At 47.8% G+C, this 26,612-nt stretch overlaps 1 protein-coding gene across 1 annotated transcript in view; it reads left to right on the plus strand.

Annotated features, from left to right (window-relative positions):
• LOC149067723 (uncharacterized) overlaps positions 1-26,612 on the plus strand; it is a 155,478-nt gene that overhangs the window by 119,796 nt on the left and 9,070 nt on the right. The window contains exons 24-27 of the mRNA XM_089252114.1: positions 22,345-22,712; positions 23,477-23,601; positions 24,485-24,608; positions 24,704-25,060. Coding sequence (XP_089108240.1) covers positions 22,345-22,712; positions 23,477-23,601; positions 24,485-24,608; positions 24,704-25,060 — 974 coding nt within the window. The remainder of the gene's footprint in view (positions 1-22,344; positions 22,713-23,476; positions 23,602-24,484; positions 24,609-24,703; positions 25,061-26,612) is intronic.

Genomic DNA, 26,612 nt, shown 5'->3' on the forward strand with positions numbered 1-26,612 from the left:
TACTCGGAAACCGCTTGTCGTAACCCCGTCCTGTTTGAAGTCAAACCCTTTAAAGTGCATACAAGCATTCGTTTAGAAGAGGTCGCCGGGTCGCTCGTTTCCGAGATATGTGTTTTTCTGATTACTCTGGAACCGCTTGTCGTAACCCCATCGTGTTTGGTGTCAAACACTTTAAAGTGCATACCAGAATTCGTTTAGAAATGGTCCGATGGTCGCCGGGTCGCTCGTTTCTGAGATATGTGTTTTTGTGATTACTCGGGAACCGCTTGTCGTAACCCCATCGTGTTTGGTGTCAAACCCTTTAAAGTGCATACAAGCATTCGTTTAGAAGAGGTCGCCGGGTCGCTCGTTTCCGAGATATGTGTTTTTCTGATTACTCGGGAACCGCTTGTCGTAACCCCATCGTGTTTGGTGTCAAACCCTTTAAAGTGCATACCAGCATTCGTTTAGAAAAGGTCCGGTGGTCGCCGGGTCGCTCGTTTCTGAGATATGTGTTTTTGTGATTATTCGGGAACCGCTTGTCGTAACCCCGTCGTGTTTGGTGTCAAACCCTTTAAAGTTCATACCAGCATTCGTTTAGAAATGGTCCGATGGTCGCCGGGTCGCTCGTTTCTGAGATATGTGGTTTTGTGATTACTCGGGAACCGCTTGTCGTAACCCCGTCGTGTTTGGTGTCAAACCCTTTAAAGTGCATACCAGCATTCGTTTAGAAATGGTCCGATGGTCGCCGGGTCGCTCGTTTCTGAGATATGTGTTTTTGTGATTATTCGGGAACCGCTTGTCGTAACCCCGTCGAGTTTGGTGTCAAACCCTTAAAAGTGCATACCAGCATTCGTTTAGAAAAGGTCCGGTGGTCGCCGGGTCGCTCGTTTCTGAGATATGTGTTTTTGTGATTACTCGAAAACCGCTTGTCGTAACCCCGTCCTGTTTGGTGTCAAACCCTTTAAAGTGCATACCAGAATTCGTTTAGAAATGGTCCGATGGTCGCCGGGTCGCTCGTTTCTGAGATATGTGTTTTTGTGATTACTCGGGAACCGCTTGTCGTAACCCCGTCGTGTTTGGTGTCAAACCCTTGAAAGTGCATACCAGCATTCGTTTAGAAATGGTCCGATGGTCGCCGGGTCGCTCGTTTCTGAGATATGTGTTTTTGTGATTACTCGGGAACCGCTTGTCGTAACCCCGTCGAGTTTGGTGTCAAACCCTTTAAAGTGCATACCAGCATTCGTCTAGAAATGGTCCGATGGTCGCCGGGTCGCTCGTTTCCGAGATATGTGTTTTTGTGATTATTCCGGAACCGCTTGTCGTAACCCCGTCGTGTTTGGTGTCAAACCCTTTAAAGTGTATACAAGCATTCCTTTAGAAGAGGTCCGATGGTCGCCGGGTCGCTCGTTTCCGAGATATGTGTTTTTGTGATTATTCGGGAACCGCTTGTCGTAACCCCATCGTCTTTGGTGTCAAACCCTTCAAAGTGTATACAAGCATTCGTTTAGAAGAGGTCCGATGGTCGCCGGGTCGCTCGTTTCCGAGATATGTGTTTTTGTGATTACTCGGGAACCGCTTGTCGTAACCCCATCGTGTTTGGTGTCAAACAATTTAAAGTGTATACAAGCATTCGTTTAGAAGAGGTCCGATGGTCGCCGGGTCGCTCGTTTCCGAGATATGTGTTTTTGTGATTATTCGGGAACCGCTTGTCGTAACCCCATCGTCTTTGGTGTCAAACCCTTCAAAGTGTATACAAGCATTCGTTTAGAAGAGGTCCGATGGTCGCCGGGTCGCTCGTTTCCGAGATATGTGTTTTTGTGATTATTCCGGAACCGCTTGTCGTAACCCCGTCGTGTTTGGTGTCAAACCCTTTAAAGTGCATACAAGCATTCGTTTAGAAAAGGTCCGGTGGTCGCCGGGTCGCTCGTTTCTGAGATATGTGTTTTTGTGATTACTCGAAAACCGCTTGTCGTAACCCCGTCCTGTTTGGTGTCAAACCCTTTAAAGTGCATACCAGAATTCGTTTAGAAATGGTCCGATGGTCGCCGGGTCGCTCGTTTCTGAGATATGTGTTTTTGTGATTACTCGGGAACCGCTTGTCGTAACCCCGTCGTGTTTGGTGTCAAACCCTTGAAAGTGCATACCAGCATTCGTTTAGAAATGGTCCGATGGTCGCCGGGTCGCTCGTTTCTGAGATATGTGTTTTTGTGATTACTCGGGAACCGCTTGTCGTAACCCCGTCGAGTTTGGTGTCAAACCCTTTAAAGTGCATACCAGCATTCGTCTAGAAATGGTCCGATGGTCGCCGGGTCGCTCGTTTCCGAGATATGTGTTTTTGTGATTATTCCGGAACCGCTTGTCGTAACCCCGTCGTGTTTGGTGTCAAACCCTTTAAAGTGTATACAAGCATTCCTTTAGAAGAGGTCCGATGGTCGCCGGGTCGCTCGTTTCCGAGATATGTGTTTTTGTGATTATTCCGGAACCGCTTGTCGTAACCCCGTCGTGTTTGGTGTCAAACCCTTGAAAGTGCATACCAGCATTCGTTTAGAAATGGTCCGATGGTCGCCGGGTCGCTCGTTTCTGAGATATGTGTTTTTGTGATTACTCGGGAACCGCTTGTCGTAACCCCGTCGAGTTTGGTGTCAAACCCTTTAAAGTGCATACCAGCATTCGTCTAGAAATGGTCCGATGGTCGCCGGGTCGCTCGTTTCCGAGATATGTGTTTTTGTGATTATTCCGGAACCGCTTGTCGTAACCCCGTCGTGTTTGGTGTCAAACCCTTTAAAGTGTATACAAGCATTCCTTTAGAAGAGGTCCGATGGTCGCCGGGTCGCTCGTTTCCGAGATATGTGTTTTTGTGATTATTCGGGAACCGCTTGTCGTAACCCCATCGTCTTTGGTGTCAAACCCTTCAAAGTGTATACAAGCATTCGTTTAGAAGAGGTCCGATGGTCGCCGGGTCGCTCGTTTCCGAGATATGTGTTTTTGTGATTACTCGGGAACCGCTTGTCGTAACCCCATCGTGTTTGGTGTCAAACAATTTAAAGTGTATACAAGCATTCGTTTAGAAGAGGTCCGATGGTCGCCGGGTCGCTCGTTTCCGAGATATGTGTTTTTGTGATTATTCGGGAACCGCTTGTCGTAACCCCATCGTCTTTGGTGTCAAACCCTTCAAAGTGTATACAAGCATTCGTTTAGAAGAGGTCCGATGGTCGCCGGGTCGCTCGTTTCCGAGATATGTGTTTTTGTGATTATTCCGGAACCGCTTGTCGTAACCCCGTCGAGTTTGGTGTCAAACCCTTAAAAGTGCATACCAGCATTCGTTTAGAAAAGGTCCGGTGGTCGCCGGGTCGCTCGTTTCTGAGATATGTGTTTTTGTGATTACTCGAAAACCGCTTGTCGTAACCCCGTCCTGTTTGGTGTCAAACCCTTTAAAGTGCATACCAGAATTCGTTTAGAAATGGTCCGATGGTCGCCGGGTCGCTCGTTTCTGAGATATGTGTTTTTGTGATTACTCGGGAACCGCTTGTCGTAACCCCGTCGTGTTTGGTGTCAAACCCTTGAAAGTGCATACCAGCATTCGTTTAGAAATGGTCCGATGGTCGCCGGGTCGCTCGTTTCTGAGATATGTGTTTTTGTGATTACTCGGGAACCGCTTGTCGTAACCCCGTCGAGTTTGGTGTCAAACCCTTTAAAGTGCATACCAGCATTCGTCTAGAAATGGTCCGATGGTCGCCGGGTCGCTCGTTTCCGAGATATGTGTTTTTGTGATTATTCCGGAACCGCTTGTCGTAACCCCGTCGTGTTTGGTGTCAAACCCTTTAAAGTGTATACAAGCATTCCTTTAGAAGAGGTCCGATGGTCGCCGGGTCGCTCGTTTCCGAGATATGTGTTTTTGTGATTATTCGGGAACCGCTTGTCGTAACCCCATCGTCTTTGGTGTCAAACCCTTCAAAGTGTATACAAGCATTCGTTTAGAAGAGGTCCGATGGTCGCCGGGTCGCTCGTTTCCGAGATATGTGTTTTTGTGATTACTCGGGAACCGCTTGTCGTAACCCCATCGTGTTTGGTGTCAAACAATTTAAAGTGTATACAAGCATTCGTTTAGAAGAGGTCCGATGGTCGCCGGGTCGCTCGTTTCCGAGATATGTGTTTTTGTGATTATTCGGGAACCGCTTGTCGTAACCCCATCGTCTTTGGTGTCAAACCCTTCAAAGTGTATACAAGCATTCGTTTAGAAGAGGTCCGATGGTCGCCGGGTCGCTCGTTTCCGAGATATGTGTTTTTCTTATTACTCGGGAACCGCTTGTCATAACCCCATCGTGTTTGGTGTCAAACCCTTTAAAGTGCATACCAGCATTCGTTTAGAAAAGGTCCGATGGTCGCCGGGTCGCTCGTTTCCGAGATATGTGTTTTTGTGATTACTCGCGAACCGCTTGTCGTAACCCCATCGTGTTTGGTGTCAAACCCTTTAAAGTACATACCAGCATTCGTTTAGAAATGGCCCGATGGTCGCCGGGTCGCTCGTTTCTGAGATATGTGTTTTTGTGATTATTCGGGAACCGCTTGTCGTAACCCCGTCGTGTTTGGTGTCAAACCCTTTAAAGTTCATACCAGCATTCGTTTAGAAATGGTCCGATGGTCGTCGGGTCGCTCGTTTCTGAGATATGTGTTTTTTTGATTACTCGGGAACCACTTGTCGTAACCACGTCGTGTTTGGTGTCAAACCCTTTAAAGTACATACCAGCATTCGTTTAGAAGAGGTCCGATGGTCGCCGGGTCGCTCGTTTCCGAGTTATGTGTTTTTGTGATTACTCGCGAACCGCTTGTCGTAACCCCATCGTGTTTGGTGTCAAACCCTCTAAAGTGCATACAAGCATTCGTTTAGAAGAGGTCCGATGGTCGCCGGGTCGCTCGTTTCCGAGATGTGTGTTTTTGTGATAATTCGGGAACCGCTTGTCGTAACCCCGTTGTGTTTGGTGTCAAACCCTTTAAAGTACATACCAGCATTCGTTTAGAAATGGTCCGATGGTCGTTGGGTCGCTCGTTTCTGAGATATGTGTTTTTTTGATTACTCGGGAACCACTTGTCGTAACCCCATCGTGTTTGGTGTCAAACCCTTTAAAGTACATACCAGCATTCGTTTAGAAATGGTCCGATGGTCGCCGGGTCGCTCGTTTCCGAGATATGTGTTTTTGTGATTACTCGGGAACCGCTTGTCGTAACCCCGTTGTGTTTGGTGTCAAACCCTTTAAAGTGCATACCAGCATTCGTTTGGAAGAGGTCCGATGGTCGCCGGGTCGCTCGTTTCCGAGATATGTGTTTTTGTGATTATTCGGGAACCGCTTGTCGTAACCCCGTCGTGTTTGGTGTCAAACCCTTTAAAGTGCATACAAGCATTCGTTTAGAAGAGGTCCGATGGTCGCCGGGTCGCTCGTTTCCGAGATATGTGTTTTTCTGATTACTCGGGAACTGCTTGTCGTAACCCCATCGTGTTTGGTGTCAAACCCTTTAAAGTGCATACCAGAATTCGTTTAGAAAAGGTCTGATGGTCTCCGGGTCGCTCGTTTCTGAGATATGTGTTTTTGTGATTACTCGGGATGCGCTTGTCGTAACCTCATCGTGTTTGATGTCAAACCCTTTAAAGTGCATACCAGCATTCGTTTAGAAAAGGTCCGATGGTCGCCGGGTCGCTCGTTTCCGAGATATGTGTTTTTGTGATTACTCGGGAACCGCTTGTCGTAACCCCATCGTGTTTGGTGTCAAACCCATCAAAGTGCATACCAGCATTCGTTTAGAAAAGGTCCGATGTTCGCCGGGTCGCTCGTTTCCGTGATATGTGTTTTTGTGATTATTCGGGAACCGCTTGTCGTAACCCCGTCGTGTTTGGTGTCAAACCCTTTAAAGTGCATACAAGCATTCGTTTAGAAGAGGTCCGATGGTCGCCGGGTCGCTCGTTTCCGAGATATGTGTTTTTGTGATTACTCGCGAACCGCTTATCGTAACCCCGTCGTGTTTGGTGTCAAACCCTTTAAAGTGCATACAAGCATTCGTTTAGAAGAGGTCCGATGGTCGCCGGGTCGCTCGTTTCCGAGATATGTGTTTTTGTGATTACTCGCGAACCGCTTATCGTAACCCCATCGTGTTTGGTGTCAAACCCTTTAAAGTGCATACAAGCATTCGTTTAGAAGAGGTCCGATGGTCGCCGGGTCGCTCGTTTCCGAGATATGTGTTTTTCTGATTACTCGGGATGCGCTTGTCGTAACCTCATCGTGTTTGATGTCAAACCCTTTAAAGTGCATACAAGCATTCGTTTAGAAGAGGTCCGATGGTTGCCGGGTCGCTCGTTTCCGAGATATGTGTTTTTGTGATTACTCGCGAACCGCTTATCGTAACCCCGTCGTGTTTGGTGTCAAACCCTTTAAAGTGCATACAAGCATTCGTTTAGAAGAGGTCCGATGGTCGCCGGGTCGCTCGTTTCCGAGATATGTGTTTTTGTGATTACTCGCGAACCGCTTATCGTAACCCCATCGTGTTTGGTGTCAAACCCTTTAAAGTGCATACAAGCATTCGTTTAGAAGAGGTCCGATGGTTGCCGGGTCGCTCGTTTCCGAGATATGTGTTTTTCTGATTACTCGGGATGCGCTTGTCGTAACCTCATCGTGTTTGATGTCAAACCCTTTAAAGTGCATACAAGCATTCGTTTAGAAGAGGTCCGATGGTCGCTGGGTCGCTCGTTTCCGAGATATGTGTTTTTGTGATTACTCGGGAACCGCTTGTCGTAACCCCATCGTCTTTGGTGTCAAACCCTTCAATGTGCATACAAGCATTCGTTTAGAAGAGGTCCGATGGTCGCCGGGTCGCTCGTTTCCGAGTTATGTGTTTTTGTGATTACTCGCGAACCGCTTGTCGTAACCCCATCGTGTTTGGTGTCAAACCCTCTAAAGTGCATACAAGCATTCGTTTAGAAGAGGTCCGATGGTCGCCGGGTCGCTCGTTTCCGAGATGTGTGTTTTTGTGATAATTCGGGAACCGCTTGTCGTAACCCCGTTGTGTTTGGTGTCAAACCCTTTAAAGTACATACCAGCATTCGTTTAGAAATGGTCCGATGGTCGTTGGGTCGCTCGTTTCTGAGATATGTGTTTTTTTGATTACTCGGGAACCACTTGTCGTAACCCCATCGTGTTTGGTGTCAAACCCTTTAAAGTACATACCAGCATTCGTTTAGAAATGGTCCGATGGTCGCCGGGTCGCTCGTTTCCGAGATATGTGTTTTTGTGATTATTCGGGAACCGCTTGTCGTAACCCCGTCGTGTTTGGTGTCAAACCCTTTAAAGTGCATACAAGCATTCGTTTAGAAGAGGTCCGATGGTCGCCGGGTCGCTCGTTTCCGAGATATATGTTTTTCTGATTACTCCGGAACCGCTTGTCGTAACCCCATCGTGTTTGGTGTCAAACCCTTTAAAGTGCATACAAGCATTCGTTTAGAAGAGGTCCGATGGTCGCCGGGTCGCTCGTTTCCGAGATATGTTTTTTTATGATTACTCGCGAACCGCTTGTCGTAACCCCATCGTGTTTGGTGTCAAACCCTTTAAAGTGCATACAAGCATTCGTTTAGAAGAGGTCCGATGGTCGCCGGGTCGCTCGTTTCCGAGATATGTGTTTTTCTGATTACTCGGGAACTGCTTGTCGTAACCCCATCGTGTTTGGTGTCAAACCCTTTAAAGTGCATACCAGAATTCGTTTAGAAAAGGTCTGATGGTCTCCGGGTCGCTCGTTTCTGAGATATGTGTTTTTGTGATTACTCGGGATGCGCTTGTCGTAACCTCATCGTGTTTGATGTCAAACCCTTTAAAGTGCATACCAGCATTCGTTTAGAAAAGGTCCGATGGTCGCCGGGTCGCTCGTTTCCGAGATATGTGTTTTTGTGATTACTCGGGAACCGCTTGTCGTAACCCCATCGTGTTTGGTGTCAAACCCATCAAAGTGCATACCAGCATTCGTTTAGAAAAGGTCCGATGTTCGCCGGGTCGCTCGTTTCCGTGATATGTGTTTTTGTGATTATTCGGGAACCGCTTGTCGTAACCCCGTCGTGTTTGGTGTCAAACCCTTTAAAGTGCATACAAGCATTCGTTTAGAAGAGGTCCGATGGTCGCCGGGTCGCTCGTTTCCGAGATATGTGTTTTTGTGATTACTCGCGAACCGCTTATCGTAACCCCGTCGTGTTTGGTGTCAAACCCTTTAAAGTGCATACAAGCATTCGTTTAGAAGAGGTCCGATGGTCGCCGGGTCGCTCGTTTCCGAGATATGTGTTTTTGTGATTACTCGCGAACCGCTTATCGTAACCCCATCGTGTTTGGTGTCAAACCCTTTAAAGTGCATACAAGCATTCGTTTAGAAGAGGTCCGATGGTCGCCGGGTCGCTCGTTTCCGAGATATGTGTTTTTCTGATTACTCGGGATGCGCTTGTCGTAACCTCATCGTGTTTGATGTCAAACCCTTTAAAGTGCATACAAGCATTCGTTTAGAAGAGGTCCGATGGTTGCCGGGTCGCTCGTTTCCTAGATATGTGTTTTTGTGATTACTCGCGAACCGCTTATCGTAACCCCGTCGTGTTTGGTGTCAAACCCTTTAAAGTGCATACAAGCATTCGTTTAGAAGAGGTCCGATGGTTGCCGGGTCGCTCGTTTCCGAGATATGTGTTTTTCTGATTACTCGGGATGCGCTTGTCGTAACCTCATCGTGTTTGATGTCAAACCCTTTAAAGTGCATACAAGCATTCGTTTAGAAGAGGTCCGATGGTCGCCGGGTCGCTCGTTTCCGAGATATGTGTTTTTGTGATTACTCGGGAACCGCTTGTCGTAACCCCATCGTCTTTGGTGTCAAACCCTTCAATGTGCATACAAGCATTCGTTTAGAAGAGGTCCGATGGTCGCCGGGTCGCTCGTTTCCGAGTTATGTGTTTTTGTGATTACTCGCGAACCGCTTGTCGTAACCCCATCGTGTTTGGTGTCAAACCCTCTAAAGTGCATACAAGCATTCGTTTAGAAGAGGTCCGATGGTCGCCGGGTCGCTCGTTTCCGAGATGTGTGTTTTTGTGATAATTCGGGAACCGCTTGTCGTAACCCCGTTGTGTTTGGTGTCAAACCCTTTAAAGTACATACCAGCATTCGTTTAGAAATGGTCCGATGGTCGTTGGGTCGCTCGTTTCTGAGATATGTGTTTTTTTGATTACTCGGGAACCACTTGTCGTAACCCCATCGTGTTTGGTGTCAAACCCTTTAAAGTACATACCAGCATTCGTTTAGAAATGGTCCGATGGTCGCCGGGTCGCTCGTTTCCGAGATATGTGTTTTTGTGATTACTCGCGAACCGCTTATCGTAACCCCGTCGTGTTTGGTGTCAAACCCTTTAAAGTGCATACAAGCATTCGTTTAGAAGAGGTCCGATGGTCGCCGGGTCGCTCGTTTCCGAGATATGTGTTTTTGTGATTACTCGCGAACCGCTTTTCGTAACCCCGTCGTGTTTGGTGTCAAACCCTTTAAAGTGCATACAAGCATTCGTTTAGAAGAGGTCCGATGGTTGCCGGGTCGCTCGTTTCCGAGATATGTGTTTTTCTGATTACTCGGGATGCGCTTGTCGTAACCTCATCGTGTTTGATGTCAAACCCTTTAAAGTGCATACAAGCATTCGTTTAGAAGAGGTCCGATGGTCGCCGGGTCGCTCGTTTCCGAGATATGTGTTTTTGTGATTACTCGGGAACCGCTTGTCGTAACCCCATCGTCTTTGGTGTCAAACCCTTCAATGTGCATACAAGCATTCGTTTAGAAGAGGTCCGATGGTCGCCGGGTCGCTCGTTTCCGAGTTATGTGTTTTTGTGATTACTCGCGAACCGCTTGTCGTAACCCCATCGTGTTTGGTGTCAAACCCTCTAAAGTGCATACAAGCATTCGTTTAGAAGAGGTCCGATGGTCGCCGGGTCGCTCGTTTCCGAGATGTGTGTTTTTGTGATAATTCGGGAACCGCTTGTCGTAACCCCGTTGTGTTTGGTGTCAAACCCTTTAAAGTACATACCAGCATTCGTTTAGAAATGGTCCGATGGTCGTTGGGTCGCTCGTTTCTGAGATATGTGTTTTTTTTATTACTCGGGAACCACTTGTCGTAACCCCATCGTGTTTGGTGTCAAACCCTTTAAAGTACATACCAGCATTCGTTTAGAAGAGGTCCGATGGTCGCCGGGTCGCTCGTTTCCGAGATATGTGTTTTTGTGATTACTCGCGAACCGCTTATCGTAACCCCGTCGTGTTTGGTGTCAAACCCTTTAAAGTGCATACAAGCATTCGTTTAGAAGAGGTCCGATGGTCGCCGGGTCGCTCGTTTCCGAGATATGTGTTTTTGTGATTACTCGCGAACCGCTTTTCGTAACCCCATCGTGTTTGGTGTCAAACCCTTTAAAGTGCATACAAGCATTCGTTTAGAAGAGGTCCGATGGTCGCCGGGTCGCTCGTTTCCGAGTTATGTGTTTTTGTGATTACTCGCGAACCGCTTGTCGTAACCCCATCGTGTTTGGTGTCAAACCCTCTAAAGTGCATACAAGCATTCGTTTAGAAGAGGTCCGATGGTCGCCGGGTCGCTCGTTTCCGAGATGTGTGTTTTTGTGATAATTCGGGAACCGCTTGTCGTAACCCCGTTGTGTTTGGTGTCAAACCCTTTAAAGTACATACCAGCATTCGTTTAGAAATGGTCCGATGGTCGTTGGGTCGCTCGTTTCTGAGATATGTGTTTTTTTGATTACTCGGGAACCACTTGTCGTAACCCCATCGTGTTTGGTGTCAAACCCTTTAAAGTACATACCAGCATTCGTTTAGAAATGGTCCGATGGTCGCCGGGTCGCTCGTTTCCGAGATATGTGTTTTTGTGATTACTCGGGAACCGCTTGTCGTAACCCCGTTGTGTTTGGTGTCAAACCCTTTAAAGTACATACCAGCATTCGTTTAGAAATGGTCCGATGGTCGCCGGGTCGCTCGTTTCTGAGATATGTGTTTTTGTGATTATTCGGGAACCGCTTGTCGTAACCCCGTCGTGTTTGGTGTCAAACCCTTTAAAGTGCATACAAGCATTCGTTTAGAAATGGTCCGATGGTCGCCGGGTCGCTCGTTTCCGAGATATGTGTTTTTGTGATTACTCGGGAACCGCTTGTCGTAACCCCGTTGTGTTTGGTGTCAAACCCTTTAAAGTACATACCAGCATTCGTTTAGAAATGGTCCGATGGTCGCCGGGTCGCTCGTTTCTGAGATATGTGTTTTTGTGATTATTCGGGAACCGCTTGTCGTAACCCCATCGTGTTTGGTGTCAAACCCTCTAAAGTGCATACAAGCATTCGTTTAGAAGAGGTCCGATGGTCGCCGGGTCGCTCGTTTCCGAGATGTGTGTTTTTGTGATAATTCGGGAACCGCTTGTCGTAACCCCGTTGTGTTTGGTGTCAAACCCTTTAAAGTACATACCAGCATTCGTTTAGAAATGGTCCGATGGTCGCCGGGTCGCTCGTTTCCGAGATATGTGTTTTTGTGATTACTCGGGAACCGCTTGTCGTAACCCCGTTGTGTTTGGTGTCAAACCCTTTAAAGTACATACCAGCATTCGTTTAGAAATGGTCCGATGGTCGCCGGGTCGCTCGTTTCTGAGATATGTGTTTTTGTGATTATTCGGGAACCGCTTGTCGTAACCCCGTCGTGTTTGGTGTCAAACCCTTTAAAGTGCATACAAGCATTCGTTTAGAAATGGTCCGATGGTCGCCGGGTCGCTCGTTTCCGAGTTATGTGTTTTTCTGATTACTCGGGAACCGCTTGTCGTAACCCCATCGTGTTTGGTGTCAAACCCTTTAAAGTGCATTCCAGCATTCGTTTAGAAGAGGTCCGATGGTCGCCGGGTCGCTCGTTTCCGAGATATGTGTTTTTGTGATTATTCGGGAACCGCTTGTCGTAACCCCGTCGTGTTTGGTGTCAAACCCTTTAAAGTGCATACAAGCATTCGTTTAGAAGAGGTCCGATGGTCGCCGGGTCGCTCGTTTCCGAGATATATGTTTTTCTGATTACTCCGGAACCGCTTGTCGTAACCCCATCGTGTTTGGTGTCAAACCCTTTAAAGTGCATACAAGCATTCGTTTAGAAGAGGTCCGATGGTCGCCGGGTCGCTCGTTTCCGAGATATGTTTTTTTATGATTACTCGCGAACCGCTTGTCGTAACCCCATCGTGTTTGGTGTCAAACCCTTTAAAGTGCATACAAGCATTCGTTTAGAAGAGGTCCGATGGTCGCCGGGTCGCTCGTTTCCGAGATATGTGTTTTTCTGATTACTCGGGAACTGCTTGTCGTAACCCCATCGTGTTTGGTGTCAAACCCTTCAAAGTGCATACCAGAATTCGTTTAGAAAAGGTCCGATGGTCTCCGGGTCGCTCGTTTCTGAGATATGTGTTTTTGTGATTACTCGGGATGCGCTTGTCGTAACCTCATCGTGTTTGATGTCAAACCCTTTAAAGTGCATACCAGCATTCGTTTAGAAAAGGTCCGATGGTCGCCGGGTCGCTCGTTTCCGAGATATGTGTTTTTGTGATTACTCGGGAACCGCTTGTCGTAACCCCATCGTGTTTGGTGTCAAACCCATCAAAGTGCATACCAGCATTCGTTTAGAAAAGGTCCGATGTTCGCCGGGTCGCTCGTTTCCGTGATATGTGTTTTTGTGATTATTCGGGAACCGCTTGTCGTAACCCTGTCGTGTTTGGTGTCAAACCCTTTAAAGTGCATACAAGCATTCGTTTAGAAGAGGTCCGATGGTCGCCGGGTCGCTCGTTTCCGAGATATGTGTTTTTGTGATTACTCGCGAACCGCTTATCGTAACCCCGTCGTGTTTGGTGTCAAACCCTTTAAAGTGCATACAAGCATTCGTTTAGAAGAGGTCCGATGGTCGCCGGGTCGCTCGTTTCCGAGATATGTGTTTTTGTGATTACTCGCGAACCGCTTATCGTAACCCCATCGTGTTTGGTGTCAAACCCTTTAAAGTGCATACAAGCATTCGTTTAGAAGAGGTCCGATGGTCGCCGGGTCGCTCGTTTCCGAGATATGTGTTTTTCTGATTACTCGGGATGCGCTTGTCGTAACCTCATCGTGTTTGATGTCAAACCCTTTAAAGTGCATACAAGCATTCGTTTAGAAGAGGTCCGATGGTTGCCGGGTCGCTCGTTTCCGAGATATGTGTTTTTGTGATTACTCGCGAACCGCTTATCGTAACCCCGTCGTGTTTGGTGTCAAACCCTTTAAAGTGCATACAAGCATTCGTTTAGAAGAGGTCCGATGGTCGCCGGGTCGCTCGTTTCCGAGATATGTGTTTTTGTGATTACTCGCGAACCGCTTATCGTAACCCCATCGTGTTTGGTGTCAAACCCTTTAAAGTGCATACAAGCATTCGTTTAGAAGAGGTCCGATGGTTGCCGGGTCGCTCGTTTCCGAGATATGTGTTTTTCTGATTACTCGGGATGCGCTTGTCGTAACCTCATCGTGTTTGATGTCAAACCCTTTAAAGTGCATACAAGCATTCGTTTAGAAGAGGTCCGATGGTCGCCGGGTCGCTCGTTTCCGAGATATGTGTTTTTGTGATTACTCGGGAACCGCTTGTCGTAACCCCATCGTCTTTGGTGTCAAACCCTTCAATGTGCATACAAGCATTCGTTTAGAAGAGGTCCGATGGTCGCCGGGTCGCTCGTTTCCGAGTTATGTGTTTTTGTGATTACTCGCGAACCGCTTGTCGTAACCCCATCGTGTTTGGTGTCAAACCCTCTAAAGTGCATACAAGCATTCGTTTAGAAGAGGTCCGATGGTCGCCGGGTCGCTCGTTTCCGAGATGTGTGTTTTTGTGATAATTCGGGAACCGCTTGTCGTAACCCCGTTGTGTTTGGTGTCAAACCCTTTAAAGTACATACCAGCATTCGTTTAGAAATGGTCCGATGGTCGTTGGGTCGCTCGTTTCTGAGATATGTGTTTTTTTGATTACTCGGGAACCACTTGTCGTAACCCCATCGTGTTTGGTGTCAAACCCTTTAAAGTACATACCAGCATTCGTTTAGAAATGGTCCGATGGTCGCCGGGTCGCTCGTTTCCGAGATATGTGTTTTTGTGATTACTCGGGAACCGCTTGTCGTAACCCCGTCGTGTTTGGTGTCAAACCCTTTAAAGTGCATACAAGCATTCGTTTAGAAGAGGTCCGATGGTCGCCGGGTCGCTCGTTTCCGAGATATGTGTTTTTGTGATTACTCGCGAACCGCTTATCGTAACCCCGTCGTGTTTGGTGTCAAACCCTTTAAAGTGCATACAAGCATTCGTTTAGAAGAGGTCCGATGGTCGCCGGGTCGCTCGTTTCCGAGATATGTGTTTTTGTGATTACTCGCGAACCGCTTTTCGTAACCCCATCGTGTTTGGTGTCAAACCCTTTAAAGTGCATACAAGCATTCGTTTAGAAGAGGTCCGATGGTTGCCGGGTCGCTCGTTTCCGAGATATGTGTTTTTCTGATTACTCGGGATGCGCTTGTCGTAACCTCATCGTGTTTGATATCAAACCCTTTAAAGTGCATACAAGCATTCGTTTAGAAGAGGTCCGATGGTCGCCGGGTCGCTCGTTTCCGAGATATGTGTTTTTGTGATTACTCGGGAACCGCTTGTCGTAACCCCATCGTCTTTGGTGTCAAACCCTTCAATGTGCATACAAGCATTCGTTTAGAAGAGGTCCGATGGTCGCCGGGTCGCTCGTTTCCGAGTTATGTGTTTTTGTGATTACTCGCGAACCGCTTGTCGTAACCCCATCGTGTTTGGTGTCAAACCCTCTAAAGTGCATACAAGCATTCGTTTAGAAGAGGTCCGATGGTCGCCGGGTCGCTCGTTTCCGAGATGTGTGTTTTTGTGATAATTCGGGAACCGCTTGTCGTAACCCCGTTGTGTTTGGTGTCAAACCCTTTAAAGTACATACCAGCATTCGTTTAGAAATGGTCCGATGGTCGTTGGGTCGCTCGTTTCTGAGATATGTGTTTTTTTGATTACTCGGGAACCACTTGTCGTAACCCCATCGTGTTTGGTGTCAAACCCTTTAAAGTACATACCAGCATTCGTTTAGAAATGGTCCAATGGTCGCCGGGTCGCTCGTTTCCGAGATATGTGTTTTTGTGATTACTCGGGAACCGCTTGTCGTAACCCCGTTGTGTTTGGTGTCAAACCCTTTAAAGTACATACCAGCATTCGTTTAGAAATGGTCCGATGGTCGCCGGGTCGCTCGTTTCTGAGATATGTGTTTTTGTGATTATTCGGGAACCGCTTGTCGTAACCCCGTCGTGTTTGGTGTCAAACCCTTTAAAGTTCATACCAGCATTCGTTTAGAAATGGTCCGATGGTCGCCGGGTCGCTCGTTTCCGAGTTATGTGTTTTTCTGATTACTCGGGAACCGCTTGTCGTAACCCCATCGTGTTTGGTGTCAAACCCTTTAAAGTGCATTCCAGCATTCGTTTAGAAGAGGTCCGATGGTCGCCGGGTCGCTCGTTTCCGAGATATGTGTTTTTGTGATTATTCGGGAACCGCTTGTCGTAACCCCGTCGTGTTTGGTGTCAAACCCTTTAAAGTGCATACAAGCATTCGTTTAGAAGAGGTCCGATGGTCGCCGGGTCGCTCGTTTCCGAGATATATGTTTTTCTGATTACTCCGGAACCGCTTGTCGTAACCCCATCGTGTTTGGTGTCAAACCCTTTAAAGTGCATACAAGCATTCGTTTAGAAGAGGTCCGATGGTCGCCGGGTCGCTCGTTTCCGAGATATGTTTTTTTATGTTTACTCGCGAACCGCTTGTCGTAACCCCATCGTGTTTGGTGTCAAACCCTTTAAAGTGCATACAAGCATTCGTTTAGAAGAGGTCCGATGGTCGCCGGGTCGCTCGTTTCCGAGATATGTGTTTTTCTGATTACTCGGGAACTGCTTGTCGTAACCCCATCGTGTTTGGTGTGAAACCCTTTAAAGTGCATACCAGAATTCGTTTAGAAAAGGTCCGATGGTCTCCGGGTCGCTCGTTTCTGAGATATGTGTTTTTGTGATTACTCGGGATGCGCTTGTCGTAACCTCATCGTGTTTGATGTCAAACCCTTTAAAGTGCATACCAGCATTCGTTTAGAAAAGGTCCGATGGTCGCCGGGTCGCTCGTTTCCGAGATATGTGTTTTTGTGATTACTCGCGAACCGCTTGTCGTAACCCCATCGTGTTTGGTGTCAAACCCTTTAAAGTGCATACAAGCATTCGTTTAGAAGAGGTCCGATGGTCGCCGGGTCGCTCGTTTCTGAGATATGTGTTTTTGTGATTATTCGGGAACCGCTTGTCGTAACCCCGTCGTGTTTGGTGTCAAACCCTTTAAAGTTCATACCAGCATTCGTTTAGAAATGGTCCGATGGTCGCCGGGTCGCTCGTTTCCGAGATGTGTGTTTTTGTGATAATTCGGGAACCGCTTGTCGTAACCCCGTTGTGTTTGGTGTCAAACCCTTTAAAGTACATACCAGCATTCGTTTAGAAATGGTCCGATGGTCGTTGGGTCGCTCGTTTCTGAGATATGTGTTTTTTTGATTACTCGGGAACCACTTGTCGTAACCCCATCGTGTTTGGTGTCAAACCCTTTAAAGTACATACCAGCATTCGTTTAGAAATGGTCCAATGGTCGCCGGGTCGCTCGTTTCCGAGATATGTGTTTTTGTGATTACTCGGGAACCGCTTGTCGTAACCCCGTTGTGTTTGGTGTCAAACCCTTTAAAGTACATACCAGCATTCGTTTAGAAATGGTCCGATGGTCGCCGGGTCGCTCGTTTCTGAGATATGTGTTTTTGTGATTATTCGGGAACCGCTTGTCGTAACCCCGTCGTGTTTGGTGTCAAACCCTTTAAAGTTCATACCAGCATTCGTTTAGAAATGGTCCGATGGTCGCCGGGTCGCTCGTTTCCGAGTTATGTGTTTTTCTGATTACTCGGGAACCGCTTGTCGTAACCCCATCGTGTTTGGTGTCAAACCCTTTAAAGTGCATTCCAGCATTCGTTTAGAAGAGGTCCGATGGTCGCCGGGTCGCTCGTTTCCGAGATATGTGTTTTTGTGATTATTCGGGAACCGCTTGTCGTAACCCCGTCGTGTTTGGTGTCAAACCCTTTAAAGTGCATACAAGCATTCGTTTAGAAGAGGTCCGATGGTCGCCGGGTCGCTCGTTTCCGAGATATATGTTTTTCTGATTACTCCGGAACCGCTTGTCGTAACCCCATCGTGTTTGGTGTCAAACCCTTTAAAGTGCATACAAGCATTCGTTTAGAAGAGGTCCGATGGTCGCCGGGTCGCTCGTTTCCGAGATATGTTTTTTTATGATTACTCGCGAACCGCTTGTCGTAACCCCATCGTGTTTGGTGTCAAACCCTTTAAAGTGCATACAAGCATTCGTTTAGAAGAGGTCCGATGGTCGCCGGGTCGCTCGTTTCCGAGATATGTGTTTTTCTGATTACTCGGGAACTGCTTGTCGTAACCCCATCGTGTTTGGTGTGAAACCCTTTAAAGTGCATACCAGAATTCGTTTAGAAAAGGTCCGATGGTCTCCGGGTCGCTCGTTTCTGAGATATGTGTTTTTGTGATTACTCGGGATGCGCTTGTCGTAACCTCATCGTGTTTGATGTCAAACCCTTTAAAGTGCATACCAGCATTCGTTTAGAAAAGGTCCGATGGTCGCCGGGTCGCTCGTTTCCGAGATATGTGTTTTTGTGATTACTCGCGAACCGCTTGTCGTAACCCCATCGTGTTTGGTGTCAAACCCTTTAAAGTGCATACAAGCATTCGTTTAGAAGAGGTCCGATGGTCGCCGGGTCGCTCGTTTCCGAGATATTTTGTGATTACTCGGGAACCGCTTGTCGTAACCCCATCGTCTTTGGTGTCAAACCCTTCAAAGTGCATACAAGCATTCGTTTAGAAGAGGTCCGATGGTCGCCGGGTCGCTCGTTTCTGAGATATGTGTTTTTGTGATTACTCGGGAAGCGCTTGTCGTAACCTCATCGTGTTTGGTGTCAAACCCTTTAAAGTGCATACCAGAATTCGTTTAGAAAAGGTCCGATGGTCACCGGGTCGCTCGTTCCCGAGATATGTGGTTTTGTAATTACTTTGTAAGCGCTTGTTGTAACCACATTGTGTTTGGTGTCAAACCCTTTAAAGTGCATACCAGCATTTGTTTACAAAATGTCCGATGGTCGCCGGGTCGCTCGTTTCCGAGATATGTGTTTTTGTGATTACTCGGGAAGCGCTTGTCGTAACCTCATCGTGTTTGGTGTCAAACCCTTTAAAGTGCATACCAGAATTCGTTTAGAAAAGGTCCGATGGTCACCGGGTCGCTCGTTCCCGAGATATGTGGTTTTGTAATTACTTTGGAAGCGCTTGTTGTAACCCCATCGTGTTTGGTGTCAAACCCTTTAAAACGCATAGCAGCATTCGTTTAGAAAAGGTCCGATGGTCGCCGGGTCGCTCGTTTCCGAGATATGTGTTTTTGTGATTACTCGGGAACCGCTTGTCGTAACCCGTCGTGTTTGGTGTCAAACCCTTTAAAACGCATAGCAGCATTCGTTTAGAAAATGTCCGATGGTCGCCGGTTCACTCGTTACGGAGATATGTGTTTTTGTGATAACTTGGGAATGAATGGCATCGGGCCCTACAGCTGAGTCAGGACTTCGCTGCAAGGCCGTTGTCAGTTCATGAAGGGTGAACAATGAGTTGTACCCTTCCGGTGTAGAAGGCCGGAAGGTATACGATGTGCGTTCGGCCGATGATTTAATGCGATGAAACGATGGGGGATAATTCGCATCGCTTGAAACAGCGGCGAAATGGGCGGCGATGGTGTCCGCAACATCCCTCACATCGCTGATGATAGTGCCATTGATATTTAAAATGGTGATAGGATGAGACTGATAATGACCATTGATTTTTCGGATCCGGTCCCAAATGATTTTGGATGAAGTTGATGAGTTGATTCCCGTCGTGAACTTTTGCCAGGACTCACGTTGAGCCTGGCGCCTGGTCCTTCTCGCTATCACCTTTGCTTTTAAAAATGCCAACTTGTTCTCACGGGTAGGATACCGCCGGAACCTACTCCATGCTTTCTTTTGAGCTTTAATAGTGACATTACATTCGTGGTTCCACCAAGGTTTAGGAAATCTAGAAAGTTTCGAGGAGACTTTGGGTATTGTTTCATTTGCTGCAAAGATAATACAACTGGTCACAAGGTCGACACAGTGGTCGACGTCGGGTTGCGAAACCATATCCTCCGTGATTTCTGCCTTGACCGTGAACTCGGCCCATCGGGCTGCCACAAGCTTCCACCGAGGAGGTCCTTCAGGTATGCTATGGCGTCGATCAAGGCACTTAACCACTAGAGGGAAATGATTGCTCCCGTGGAGGTCTGGATCAACCGACCAGGACCAGTTGGGCAAGAGTGAAGGTGAGCATACTGATAAATCTATTGCAGTGAAACTATTGTTTGGGGCATGGAAATGAGTGAAACTGCCATCATTCATGATGGTAAGGTCCATGTCATCTAACAGTCGTTCAACCATTTCCCCACGAGGGGTGTTGCTGTTAGAACCCCAAATCATGTTATGTGCATTGAAGTCTCCGAGAAGAAAAAATGGTGGTGGTAATTGATCAATCAGTTCTTCTAGATCTCTCTGTAAGATGGTGTCATTTGGTGGCAAATAAATGGAACAGATGGTAGCTCTTAGGCCTGTAGAGATTTCCACCGCGATGGCTTGCAGGTTCGTGCGCAGCGTTAGAACGAGCGACGACACATGATGTGGAGCCAGCAGAGCAACACCGCGGCAGGCTCTACTCCCGTCATCGTAGTCAATACGAAACAGGGAATGTCGCCTAATGTTCCATGTCTCCGAGGGCTTCGTGAAAGTTTCCTGGAGTGCCACGCAGACAGGATGATAACGATTGATTAAATCCTTTAGATCTTCGTAATTGGATCTAAGACCACGAATGTTCCATTGAATTATGTTATCCATAAATTTCAAATGGATGTAGACGGTTCAAGGTCTTTGAACTTATTTCGGTCTAATTTCCGGCGAGTACCACCGGATTCTGGCGGATTATCGAGATCCATGTCCCCTATTGATTTGTCATCAAGCAGTGACATGTTTTGTACTGTAGGGTTCTTCTTTGCTCTCTGAATGGCTTTTCTCGAATATCCGGTCTTGAATAGTTTTATTTTAGATTTATTTCCAGCATTGATTTTTGGCTTAGTACCTGTAGTTACCTTGAATGTGTTCGCTGTTGCTTTTCCCGCTTCTTCGGAGGTGGTGGACTCCTTCCGTAATCCAGCAGAGCAACAGCAGCCACAACTATTACATGGTTGGTTAGATGATGTTTGAGTGGATGTATCAGCTATGGGTTCGGTCTGAGTTGTTACGGATGCTTTGGTGACATTGTTAGTCTTATTAGCTGTTGATGGATTCGTTACCATATTAGAGTATGATGTACTAGCTATTGGAGTTTGGTTAGGGATTACACGACGGCGTGCTTCAATATATGAGACGTTATTAAGGACCTTGATCTTCTGGATCTTCATTCCATTTCGGACATTTCCTGTCAAATGCGGGGTGATTGCCACCGCAATTGACGCACTTGAATGATGTTGAAGTGCAGTTGTCCGAAATGTGGTCCCTCTCACCGCACTTTGCGCAGGTGGGTTGACCACGGCACGCCATTCGTGAGTGACCGAATTTTTTGGCAGTTGAAGCATCTTACAGGGTTAGGTATGTATGGCCGGATATGGAGGTTATAATAACCGATTTTGACATCTTTCGGCAATGTTGGGGGATGAAAATGTCAGAATTATATTTCGTGATGGAGCTAGATTGCCATCTTTGCGGCTCATGATATGTTTGGCAGATGTTACGCCTTGAGACGCCAGCTCCTGGGTTAGTTCATCTTCATCCATGTTAATTAAGTTAGGGCCTGAGATGACGCCACGTGAATGATTCAGCGTGGGATGGATTTTGACTGTTATGGGAATGTCTCCGAGAGATGTGAGCTTTTGAATGAGTGCGGCTTGTCTGGGAGTGTTGGTTTCGATGAGAAGGTCTCCTGAACGAAGAGCCTTCACTGATTTTAAAGTTCCAACTGCGCCATAGGGAGCTTTATCTATCAAGAATGGCGATACTTTTGACAGCTGTTTATCGTTATCAGAACTGTGCAAGAAGAAGAATGAGACAGTAGATAAATTTGAAGAAGCGGTTTCTGTAACAATTGTTTCACCAAGTGCAGTTCTTTGACGTTTTGGTGCATTTTTTGTTTTTCCCATATTTGAATGGGTATTGTTCCACTCTCACCCACCATGCCCACCATGGAGCCCTCCGAGGGGACGCGCCCACGTAAAGGTGAATAGCAACGTCAGGTTAGGTGAGAGCTATACACCACCGAAACAGGCGAGCAGACTTGTTCAAGATCCAAGATCGTCGTGAAGCAGCACCAACAAACCTCAACGACGTCCGGCAGGCCCGGCCCCTCTACCTGCCCAGTAGTGTAACCCCTTCAGCCACCGAGGCGACCACAGCCGATTGACCTGGACGGGGCTAATCCAAGCCTCCCGTTTCGGCTGAATCCGAGGCCAAAGCTAGCGCATCAGGATAACCAGGATCCCCATCTCCAGCCTTACGGGTCTCCACGCACGGCAAACACGCAGGTAGACAGCGTCCCGGATGGAGCATACGCTAGAAGCGATGCCCCATCCGGGAGGACCCCTCCCCGCCTGAGCGGGGCCCACAACGAGGGATTGGACACAGAAGACAAACATGTACAGGACAAAACGAGACGCAAGACATGTACTGCAAGATGTGTAGAAATAAACATGTAATTTGGGCTATTGAAGGTGAAGTATATGAGCACAAAAAGCGATGACAATGACGTGTGATAGTTTTGGCGTCACCCAGAGTGCACCACGAGGAGGCCTATCACATTACACCCCACTTGGAAACGTGATTCAGGTCGTTTAAGCCAGATTACTCGGGAAGCACTTCTCTTAACCCCGGCGTGTTTGGTGTCAAACCCCTTGAAGTGCATGCCAGCATTCGTTTAGAAAAGGTCCGATGGTCGCCGGGTCGCTCGTTTCCGAGATATGTGTTTTTGTGATAACTCGGGAACCGCTCGTCGTAACCCCGTCGTGTTTGGTATCAAACGCCTCTAAATAACTTGGTCCGGACGCAAATTGTTCAACCATTTCGCGATCTAGCCACACTTAAGAAAAATACATTTCTATCCGTTTTTTTCCCACAGGAAGGTCATCTTTTCTTTCATCTTCGCCGGTACAAGACGACTTCGAAGATGACCACGATGATGACGACGATGGCCACCAGCAGGAGGATGAGGCCGAGCCGGAACCGCTCCACGAGGAAGATTCCTCTGAGCGTGGCATCCAGTCTCCGACCCACTTGGACCCCGAAGCCATTTATCAGAATCTGTTCGATCGGCACAACAAGGACAGTGCTTACCTGGCCAGCGTCCTCGGCGACGCCCTGATCAAGGGACTGACCAGCGTCGCGCAGAAACGTCCGGCGGACCCTGTCGGTTATTTGGCGGCCTGGCTATACAGATACGCTTCGATCAACAGTCGGGAAAGGGAGCCTACGCCTCGAGTGGAAAAGGTGAGTGTGAACTGGACAATATTTCATTGGCCAGGTCTTCTTAAATGCTCAACCCTTGGCCCGTGTGGCCAAATGTGGCCCTCGGATTTGTCTGATGTGATTCACGACCTCGAACATAATTTCGTAAAATAGAACTGAGTGGCATATTTTTAGATCCCCCTGAGGGATCCACGGCATATTCATGTATCACTTGAGTGGCCCGCGGCATTATTCCAAGGCTCTTAAGTGGACCGTGGCGCATTTACAGATCGCATAAGTTGCTCGCGGCACGTTTGCAAACCAATGAAGTTGCCCGCACTCTCCAAAAGGTTGAGCACCCTAGCTTCAGTGTGGGTGGGCCACTTCATTGGTTTGATAATGCGTCACGGGTAAGTGATCTTGCGATGTGTTGCGGGCTACTTAAGTGAACTGGAGATGTGCCTCGAGCCATTTGAATGATGTAAAACAGAGCCCCGTGTCATCGGGGGGCTGGTTCTGGACATTTCTCAAAAGTAAGCGAATAATATTTTGGTAATGAAAAAATCGCCCTCCCCCCCCCCCTTTCGGTTTGCGCCTTCTGCGGCCGCGCAGTCAGCAGGATTCCAGATCCGGCCCTGCGTGTCATTTAAGTGATCTGGTAATGTGCCGCTCAGTTCTCTTTTACAGGTTTGAGGTCGAGGGTCCCCATCAGATGATTCCGCTGCCAACATTTGGTCTGTGGGTCATGGGTATGATTCAAATGTTTTGACTTGGCTGTGTCTAACCATTTGAACGATTTTTCCTAGAAACTCGAAGAGAGCTTGGAAGATGGTAACGACGAAGAAGCAGAGAAGCCTGATGGAAACCAAGAACTACCTGAAGTAGATCAACAGAATCCATTCGATGGCGAAGACTTGGATCGACGTTCCAGGTAATACTGCCGTAAATTTTTCTATTAATTTCTATCGTCGAATCGCGCTTCCTCTGAACTAAGCGTGGATGCAGAGGTGGGCGAGGGGGGGGGGGGGGAGACCGCCCCTTCCAACAGCCGAAAAATACAGGGGGAAATTTTTCTGTCCCGTAAAATACGTGATGATCCGGTATGAGCGTGCACAATAAGTCGCTTCTCAGACACATCGCCCTGTAGATCCGCTTGCCCACACTCTTCATTCGCAGCTGAAAATATCTGCCTCGGCTCCATTCGCAGCTAAAGATGTCTACTTTGGCGTCATTCGAATCTGAAGTTGTCTGCCTAGGCTTCATTCGCGGTTGAAGATACCTGCCTCTGTTCCATTCACAGCTGTGTGTGAAGATGTCTGCGCCCACTCCATTCACAGCTGAAAGTCTTTGCTTTATGTGAATCTGAAGTTGCTCCTGGATGAGGGTGGGGGGGGGGGGGGAACCACGAGAAGAAAACATGGTCCAAGGGGGGCCAAAAAATGTTAAAAAAGCAGCATTTTAAATCTTCTGACGATACTGGGTACATTCACTAACAGTTGCGTCACGAGATCGTTTAAGAACTCACACTCTCATCATTTACTTTCACGAAGTATTCAGAATCTACCCGAGTTTTTTCATGTCTACGGATGGATCCTATTGAGACAAATCTAATCATATTACTCTGGTTTTCATACCTCTTCTGGTCCGGACACCAACCAGGCTCGCGGCCCACATTCGTAACGAAACAGTTTCACGCTATGTCTCGGGTGGTTCGCGGCGTAAATAGAAGCCAATGGTCTCATCTGATAGATATTCTTGACGCATAGATATTCTTTTTCAACCTCTGAATAGCGTTGTTCTTTTTCCAATTCCAGCCGAGAGAATGAGCCCAGAGACCCCCTGGCCTTACTGGCTGGCGACGACGACGATGACCTCGGAGCTGGTCTCCAATACGACGACGAAGAGGACGTGGACTTCGATGACCACACGAAGATGAAGGTGAGTGAATGGATATTCCTCTGAACGATGGCAGCCTGCCTCCTTGAAAATTATAGCGATTTGTCAATTAATAATTACTATCTACTCAAACATAGGACGAGGAAGGCCAGACCGTATTGCACTTCGCGGCGTCCAGGCTGCATCCAAACGGCAGCTTCTACGCTTTGCTGACGCAGGCGGAAGCCCTGCTGGCCGAGAGGGACAACTCCTACAAGACGTGCCGAGACGTCGCCAAGGATTCCGGCCAGCACGACAACGTCCAGGCCATCGACCGGTACGTCTTCGACGCGTTCCTGCAGCAGAGGGCCGCGATCATACAGATGCTGGCCCACGAAGGCTACGACCACCTCGTGAATGTGACCGACGACCAGGGTCGCGACGTCACCACAGTCCTGCAACAGAAAGAGCTCGTCGGGGCCATAGCGCTGCTGAAGGACGTCGCTGATTTCATAGTAAGTTGTTTAATAATCCGTGCTGAACACCGTAGTCGTCATCGAAAAACCGGACGTTCGTATAGAAGTGACGCATCTTTGATAGCGTACTTTGAAGTTGAAAAATTTAATACAATTTATTTCGCCGGAATATTAAATATTTTTTAATATAATAACGAGCAGGTTAATGCGACCGACTGGTCTCGAGACAGTTAAGAGAGTGAGTGTGAGTGTCCTTATATCTTTTGTCGCTTGCTGGACTATGCAGGTGCAAGCAAGAAGCAGGTGCAAGAGTTCGCCACACGTACATTATTGAATAGGTTACGTGTACCGTTGAGTCACCTCAGTACTCCCCCTCCAGTGTCGTAGGACACGAGATGTCTTGGGAAACGCACGCGTCTCCCGGAGCGAGTTGTTGTGGTCACGGGTGACTCAGGGTTCAACATTATGTTGACTGTCCTCTTCGGCGACAAAAAAGGCAGGCTTAATGCGATCTAGCGATACCGCTTCTTCTTTTCCCTTAATTTTGAGAAACATGTATTTGTCATTTTTTTTTTTATATCTCAAAAAGGCCGTCGTATGTTGCTTGTAGAGGTTTGCGTAAAGCGTCGAGGACGTGTGTGTGTACAGCGCGAAAGTTCAGGATGCGCAAAAAACTTTCCCCCCCCCCCCCCCCGTGGGAACTTGCTGGTACCGGAGTCAACCGCTGCACGCCATCACGTGGTCTGGAGACCAATGTAGACGGCTGAGCTGCTTCAGTTCTTTGTGGTGCGAGGAAATCACCAGGAAGTCGCTATACCAATTCCGCGCACGTTGCACTGAGGTCATGTCAAAAAGTTGATCGGAAACCCAACAAAACTGTTGGTAGTACATCGACCCATCTGTTCGTATTCTGGCACTTGATTGCGGCCTTCAACGAACGATGTAGGCATTCAATCATGCCGTTTGCTTTGGGATCGAAGGATGTTGTCCGTAATATTTGAACACCCAAGAGGTTTGATAACTCTTTGAATAACGAAGACTCAAACTGGCGTCCTCTATCCGTTGTGATGCGCTTGGGACATCCGAATTGTGATATCCATACCGACAGGAGTGCCTTCGCCACAGTCTCAGCAGTAACGTCCACGATCGGTGACACTTCTGGCCAGCGAGTAAAGCGATCCACCATAGTGAGTGCATAAGAAAATCCTTGTGGTTCTGGAAGCGGACCAATAATGTCAAGATGGACGTGTTCAAAGCGTTCGGTTGTAAGTTCAAATGAACCGAAACTGCTGGTTGTATGTCTGCGAGCTTCCACTTTCTGAATACAAAACCTGACCCATCTGGTGACATCTTTATTTACCGAGGACCAGACGAATCGGTCTGTGACCAGTTTGGTAGTGGCTCGGGTTCCTGGGTGTGATAAGTTGTGCACCGCCTGGAAAACCTGGTAACGGAAGTTCTTTGGAACGTAAGGTCTGACTTTCCCGGAAGAGACATCACAATACAGTTCCCGGTCAGAGTCGAGTGGTGTCACTGTTTTCAAGTCCAATGAAGTTTGTGTCGATAACAAGTTCATTAGCTCCGCATCTGT

The sequence above is a fragment of the Pholcus phalangioides genome, unplaced genomic scaffold (genome assembly GCF_987345545.1).
Source record: "Pholcus phalangioides strain wild (caught in Gottingen) unplaced genomic scaffold, Ppha-v1.0 ptg000028l_1, whole genome shotgun sequence".
Classification (NCBI taxonomy): Eukaryota; Metazoa; Arthropoda; class Arachnida; order Araneae; family Pholcidae; genus Pholcus; species Pholcus phalangioides.